Source organism: Solanum pennellii, chromosome 3 (assembly GCF_001406875.1).
Source record: "Solanum pennellii chromosome 3, SPENNV200".
Lineage (NCBI taxonomy): Eukaryota > Viridiplantae > Streptophyta > Magnoliopsida > Solanales > Solanaceae > Solanum > Solanum pennellii.
In genome coordinates this window covers 953,902-962,031 of record NC_028639.1, presented here as the reverse complement: position 1 = coordinate 962,031, position 8,130 = coordinate 953,902, and the positions used below count along the sequence as shown (strand labels likewise).

Here is an 8,130-nt window from a genome sequence, read left to right as displayed (position 1 = left end):
ATCGTCGAAACACAATATATCAAAAAGTAAAACTCCAAGAATATTGTATTCCGTGTACATATCCTCCTACCGAATTAATTTCAGTCTTATGTTTGGTAAAGCCACGTGGCAATTGATTAAGCAAGGGTACATGGGGGAAAAGTAGGCTGCACAAGCATAGGATCAAGAACAAAAATTGAAAGAGAAAAATAAGTCCATAATCAAGTACTATCTACTGCACGTCCCATCAATTACTCTATACTGAGTCTACATTCCTTTTTCTCTATCTATGGTAGTTGGTTCCCACAATGGGCAAAAGGGAAATGTATCTCAAGAAATTATAAGAAAATTGAAGAAAAATCAGAGCAGAAATTGGATTTAAAAATGCTCAAATTTCACTTTTTCTTCTTCTTCTTTGCTTTCAAGATTGCTTTTTGTCTACCTGGTTAGCCCCTTTTTGTGTTTCTTTTTGTTCTTTTTGTATAATGTGAATTTGATTAAGGGGTTTAAAGGGTGTTTATATTGTGTAGTTATAATGTGTTTGAGTAACTTTTCATAATGGTGATGTTTGGGTTAGTTTGTGTGGAGCTTGACTAATGGATGATGCAAAATTTGTGTTTGAATTCATTTTGTTTTGGTTTGATTGATTAATGTTAAGTCAGAGCAGCATTTGGACTCAAAATGCTCAAAATTCACTTTTTGTTGTTCTTCTTTGCTTTCAAGATTGATTTTTGTCAACCTGGTTAGGTTCTTTTTATGTTTTTTTTTCTTTCTTTTGTATGATGTGAATTTGATGAAGGGCTTTAAAGGGTGTCTAAACTACGTAGTTTTATTGTGTTTGAGTAACTTGTTGGTTGATGTTTGGGTCAGTTTGTGTGCAACTCGACTAATCGATGGAAAATTGTGTTTGAATTCAATTTGTTTTGGGTTGATTGGCTAATGTTAACTAATTGCAAGTACTTAGCTGTTTGTGGTTGGTTCTATGGTTTATGTTGTTGGATTTAGTCATGGACCTTATGATGCCTAAGTTTTCAATATTGGAATTGAAGCAAATTGAAGAAAACTCATAGCAGCATTCTCAAAAAAATCCAACTTTTGCTGTTCTTCTTTAATTCGCCCCGTCTCAGCTCCTTTTATTTATGCAATGTGAATTTAGTTGTAATTCTGTTTGTATTAATTTGTTTTAGTTTTGATTCACTAATCTTAACTTGTGTTGGAAGTGCCAAAAGCACGTGAGGTGTAGCGATTAGACTCTGTATATGGTCTTGGAAAATAGTTAGCTCACGAGCTAGATTTTTGCAAGTACTTGGCTGGTTGTGGTTAATTCTATGAGTATGTTATTGGATGTAAGACATAATCCCTAATTATTCAGACAGTAACCAAATTACACGTGCTCGTCAGTATAATCCTGTACATTTGTGAAGTTTCTAATCGCTTCATTCCATGATATGATGAAGTATCTTGAGTCTTGTGTTAAAGAGGAAAAAGAAGTTAGTGAGGTGTCTTCACTAATGAGCAGCTAGAGGTCTATTTTTTTTTAATAAGAAACAAGTTTTTTTGGTGCAAACGCACTAGGTGATTCTTCTCATTTGTCCCCCTGGAATTAGTCGAGGTGCATGAAAGTTAGCCTGGACACCATGATCATCAAAAAATAAATAAATTGTTATAACAACGTTAGTGTAACTTTATAAGACGTTATTGCTTGCCTATATGTTCTTGTTCTGCTGTTCTTTCCATTGCTAGCACTGTTACGTGAAAAGAAAAAGGCTGCTCCTTTCTTATTGATTAGCCTCTTTCAAGCTGCTCTTTTGTTTACTATCTATCCTGTTTATTCACTGCAGCACCATATGTGAAGCGTATAAGCTGTGGAGCTCAAAATGATGTTCGTACTGCCCCGACAAATACCCTCTGGCATAAAGATTTTGGATATACAGGAGGAGTACGTACGAAAGCAAACCGCCCAAGTTACATAACACCCCCACTCAGCACATTACGGTATTTCCCTCTATCAGAGGGTCCTGATAATTGTTACAATATCGATAAAGTGCCACATGGCCACTATTCAGTGAGGATCTACTTTGGATTGGTTAAAGAACCAAGTTTTGATAACGAACCTCTATTTGATGTTTCTGTTGAAGGGACCTTGGTTTATTCTTTGCCGTCTGGTTGGAGTAATCACGATGATGAACGAGCATTTGTTGAAACTCTTGTATTTCTTGAGAATGGTACTACCTTAATTTGCTTCCACAGCACTGGTCATGGAGATCCTACTATACTCGCAATCGAGATTCAAGAAGTAGATGAGAAAGCATACTATTCTGGTCCTGGATATGGTCGAGGGACAATCTTTAGAACTAGCAAAAGATTAAGCTGTGGAGATCAGAAACCAAAGTTTGACGTTGACTATGATGGGGACCGTTGGGGTGGGGATCGGTTCTGGAGCTCAATTATGACCTTTGGTCAGAATTCTGATAAGCCTATATCTACTAAAAGCACCATAAAGTTAGCTTCTGTAGCTCCAAACTTCTATCCACAAGCTCTTTACCAAACTGCTCTTGTTAGTACCGACAACGATCCGGATTTAACGCACACAATAGATGTCGATCCCAACAAAAACTACTCTGTCTGGTTACACTTGGCAGAAATTGATCCTTCAGTTACAGATGTGGGACAAAGGGTTATTGACATTTCCATTAATGGTAACATTGTGTTTCGAGATATTGACATTGTGAGAATAGCGGGGGGTGTTAACAGTGCTCTTGTACTGAACACGACCATTCCAGTCAGTGGCAGGATCTTGACGATCACATTACATCCAACAACGGGGACTCATGCCATCATTAATGCCATTGAGATTTTTGAGGTTATACCAGTTGAATCTAAAACATTACCCGAGGAAGGTAAGTTAGATTTTTCACCTGTACGTCCTGGATGCTACATGTTTTTCCATCTCATACACTTTACACACTCAAAAGGGGCCAGATTTAGTATGTTATTTTTTCCTTTTTTCCTTGGTCAAGCTTGTGCCTTTCTAATTAAGATAGTCTTTATCTTTTCTTTTTTTTTTCAGTAAAGGCTTTACAGTCACTGAAGCTTGCACTTGGACTTCCCCTTCGTTTTGGGTGGAATGGTGATCCATGTTTTCCGCAACATCCGTGGAGTGGAGTAGATTGTCAGTTTGACAACTCCAGCAATAAATGGGTCATCGATGGGCTGTACGTTCTTGACCTTGACCTTAGATAGAAAAGTTCCTCCCTTTCCACACGCTTGGACCACACAAAATTGAAACACTCTCATTGACATATATTCCTTTTATTGATGTTCTGCACCCCAATTTAAAAGTTTTGCAAGACTATACTTGGCTTTCTTTCTATGTTATGTGATTTTATTATTTTATCTTAATATGTGTCCTCTTTATCTGTTTTTCTGTAAGCACAGTGACCTGGACAACCAAGGTTTACGAGGTTTCTTACCAGATGATGTTTCTCAATTGCGTCATCTTCAGAGCATGTAAGTTTAAAAGCTGCTTTTTTTTAATACACTATTTGGATGAAAGATGCGTATCTACCATAGGTCTTCTACTGCTTAAAATGGAGTTGATGATCAAAATGAGTTTTAGCAAATATACGACACTTTTTATAAAAAATTTTGGACATAAATTGTCTAAAGGAATTACATACTAAGCAGTTAAATAACTTCCAATTTAAGAGGTTTCCAATATTTGAGCATTTTTTAGAACGTCTTTTCGTTCATGAATAATGCAATGTCAGCGCCCACTTCTCAAACATGATCTTCTCCGACTTATGCTTTGCTTGTGTGCATTTTACAGAAATTTGAGTGGAAACAACATTCACGGGCTTATTCCCTCAGCACTTGGAACAATAACTAGTCTGGAGAAATTGTGAGTTGCAGAGAGTTATGCTTTTCTGTATGTGATATTAGATTTTTTAGCTGCCAGAGTAATAGTATATAAAAATATGAAAACAGAATAGTTTTGTAATCTACTTTGTGAGTATGTTACGCATTCAATATATAATTATTGTTCATTATCATCTATATGCGCCGCGAGATCAGTGAATGTGCATACTGTTCGTTGGTTGTTTATGTGATTAGATCCTCACTGTGTGATTACCTAACAAAAGTTGCTCAACAGGGATCTTTCATACAATTCCTTCAACGGGTCGATTCCTGAAAGCCTTGGGGAATTGACGTCGTTACTGACACTGTAAGATACTTCAACAAGCTCAGTTGAGGACATTTGATGGATCAATAAAGAGCTCTAATTTACTACTTTATTTATTACAGGAATCTCAACGGCAATTTGCTCTCTGGAAAAATTCCTGCAGCGTTAGGCGGAAGGCTCTTGCACAGAGCTAGCTTCAAGTATGTTCTCCTAATTGCACGTTCTCCTAATTGCACGTTCTTAGCATAAGGCTTTTTCTTAGTGAAGCATCCTTCAGAGGTTGCATCGTAACTATAGATACGTAGAATGTAATTACTCCCTCAGTTTCAATTTCTTCGTCTGGTTTTGACTTGGCACAGAGTTAAAGAAAACAAAAAAGACTTTTGAATCTTATGGTCTTAAACTAAAGATACGTACAATGTACCAAAATATCTTTTAATCTTAAGGTTTTTAACATGCCATGCCATGTGGGAAGTTGGAATTAAAGAATTTGACGAAATAGGAAAGAGACGTTCATTTTGAAATGACCTAAAAAGGGAAGTAAGACAAATGGATTTAAAGGGGGGGAGCATCACTTCCACGTAGATTTTATTTTGTCCAAATTTTTATTGTCAAAAATACATGCTACTTATGGTCGATATTCAATTTCTAGATGCGTCAATGAAGGTCTCCTTGTCACCATTTTGTATGGATGGTAACTGTGAAAAGAACAAAGCAGTCTACAATCATAGCATTTGATTAAAACACACATACAATTATAAGTTAAGGTTAAACAAGTGTACCGTTGAACTCCATTGATTTAGCATTCACTATTGGCGGTTAGGCCTGACACCACTTCCACAATCCACTAGCTACTTCGATGGCTGGACGTTAACTATTACCACATATTCAACAAATGAAATATACTAGGGTTCTTTCTGATAGCTAGGTAAACAAGGATTAACTAGGGTTCTTTCTAGCCCACGTCACTATCCTTTCAGGCTATAACCAATTAACGTAAGTCCAAATTCTAACAGTAACATTTAGCATATTTCCTTAAAAGAAATGCTGCGGTAAATAGGTGTCAGTGTCATTTGTGTTAAGGCAGAGATGCTAATTAAACCTTACCATTCATGTGGTGAAACTAATATGACAATTCATCGGTGTATTAACTCGAGGATCAGATAGAAAAAACTGAGAGTTTTTTTGTTCATTAGTACTTATGCTAAATACTTACTTTCGATGCTTTCAGTTTTACTGATAATGCAGGCCTTTGTGGTATTCCTGGATTACCAACATGTGGACCGCATCTTACTGTTGGTGCCAAAATCGGCATTGGCTTAGGGGCGTGTGTCGCTGTTGTAGTTATCGCTACATGCATAACATGTTGGTGGAAAAGGCGGCAAAATATTCTGCGCGCTAAAAGAATGGCTGGTAAGCATGCTCTATATCCATATTCAAATGTATTTCCCATCTCTTGCATGTATTTGCTGTCACATTGGTGTATTTGAGAAATGAATTTTGAGTGAAGACGTATCTCTACACGATGAAGTTAAACGAGTTTATGCTTTCTCATAGATCGAATCACTGTTTTTTGTTTCCTCTTCATTTCCTTATACAGTGAGAGACGCTCCTTATGCGAAGAAAAGAACACATTTGAACCACATCCAAATGACAAGAAACCATCACAATGGTCACCATCACGAACATACTCGGACAGCTGTTGAGAATGGACCTCCTTTGCTTGTCTGAGTTCGAACAATTTTTGAGTCAACTCACACTAGAAACTTCTTTTGACGTCAAGAGGATTCAACAATCTACAGATATACCAACAAAAACATTGTTCGTATCCTACTTACACAGTGTAATTTTTTGACGAAGGGATGATCATTTGAATCCCATCCGCAGACATTGTAACTCCATCGCAGGCTTAGTGAGAAGATTTCCAGATACAATGCTGCTGTTTTTTGGCTAGAAAATGTGTATAGTGGTTATACAGATCAGGAATCAATTATAAATGCCATAGATGTAATTCAGTGCAAGAGACAGTATATGTTGTATATTTTAACTATATACATGTATACTTATCATTAATTTTGGAGCTTTTTGGTTAAAGAGTAAACTGTGAAATGGTGAATTTTATAATAGAAATGGTATTCTTCTCCTGCTTTTTCTTCAACGATGATGGTGTAAAATTAGGTCTTAGGCCAAACAAATTAGCTCGGAGGGAGGAGGATTGTTCAAGCCTTATAAGGAGTTCATCCATCTCATTAAGCACCGATGTGGGATTTTTGTCATTCTTTAACATCCCACCTCACACTCAGTGCTTAACATCTGATGCGTGGACAATTTTAATTTTAGGGGTCCAGCATCGGGTGAGATGGGTCCTGCTCTGATATCATGGAAAATTAGGTTTTAGGCCTAACTTTTGAATTATATTCATTGTTTTAAATTATCTGTTGTATTTTTCTTTTACGAGCCTGAATATAAATCACGAGGAACTTTTGACTATTTAATATCCTAAATATTTTATTTATTTAGTTGTTTTTACATTTTCTTTTCTCGAACTTGTAAATGGCAAATAATATTCCTCCCTTTCCTTCTTGTTTTTTTAATTTCTTTTAAAAAGTAAAACAATAAATTAAATATGGTAATTAAATAATAAAAAAATAAGATTAAGTGAAATTGGTATACTATAAAATAACAACACCCATAAAATGCGGTAGCCGCGTTTCCATTTCATTTTCCACGTGGGCCCTCTCATGGTCTCTTATGTAGTAAAATAAAGTGAAATATAATTTGGAGGTCACGAGTTTTAACTGTGAAAATAATTTTTAGTAAAAAAATATAAATTTATCGAGGTTATTTAGTAGATGATTTGAAAGTAAGTTATTTGATATTAAATTTCATATAAGTAGAATCATATTTAATAAATAAATTATTTATATATATAGAATAGTATATATAATGTTTGATTTGTAATATAGCAATGCATAAAATATTTATATTTGTCAGGAAAGAATTTATATATTACTATATTTTATATAAAATAGAGGTGGAATTATTAATACGACAACAATAATAACAATATATTTAACGTAATTTTACAAAATAAATCTGCGGAGAATAAATCAAGCATAATTAATGTATAATTTTATTGTAACTATATGCATTACTATTACTATTCAACTATAATTAGTTATCAAATAATTTTTATAATTTAATCCTCCGATCCAAACTTTCACTTATTATACCTTTTGGTTTATACTACCTACTCAACTACTACTATATTACCAACCACCACTCTTGATCATTATTCGTTCGGTTAAGCGTATGAACGTTACGTATTGTTGATAAAAACATTGAAAATATATTGAAGAAAAGATGTTACTAACTTCTAAAATTATTATTAAGTGGTTTAAATTTTGGACTATTAAACATATCGAATGATAATATGTGAAGCTTAAAGATAAATCAAATATAACATAATAAAAGTGGTACTAAACTCGATATATGAGTGATTCACACCTTCGATCCTTATTGGTCAATCTGATTTTGAACTTCAAAGTCGCAAGGCTAGTAAGATTTCAGTTATAGTTCAAAATAAGTTAAAGATTATAACTGTTTCAGAAGAACCTACAATTTTTTTAGCGATTACACATTTTTATATATAACGAAAATAACGTACAAGTATATCATTATGAAAACACAATTCATGTGAGACATCTCCTAGAATTTCGCTTTAAATGTATTTCATATTCCATTACAATTTTCATTGATTGCTTGTTATTGAAGTTTTATAATATAAATCTAACCTCATTTAATATGTGCTTTTCTATAGACGCAATATATCGGACTATCACATTGGCAAATATGCTAATAATATTTGTTAGTTATATATTATCAATTACTGTATTCTACCGACTATTTTTACTTGTTATCTTAACGACATTAAACAAGCGAATAATGTTATTATTTGATCATCTCAA

General features: G+C 34.4%; 1 protein-coding gene across 1 annotated transcript; it reads left to right on the top strand.

Moving 5' to 3' along the window:
* The first annotated feature begins 215 nt into the window (after positions 1 to 215).
* Positions 216 to 6,288, top strand: LOC107012088 (receptor-like protein 4). The gene is made up of 9 exons (XM_015211817.2): positions 216 to 424; positions 1,821 to 2,879; positions 3,050 to 3,194; positions 3,418 to 3,489; positions 3,809 to 3,880; positions 4,133 to 4,204; positions 4,285 to 4,362; positions 5,394 to 5,575; positions 5,763 to 6,288. Exons 1-9 carry the CDS (start codon positions 364 to 366, stop codon positions 5,891 to 5,893), a joined length of 1,872 nt encoding a protein of 623 aa, XP_015067303.1. The 5' UTR covers positions 216 to 363; the 3' UTR covers positions 5,894 to 6,288.
* Positions 6,289 to 8,130: the final 1,842 nt, after the last annotated feature.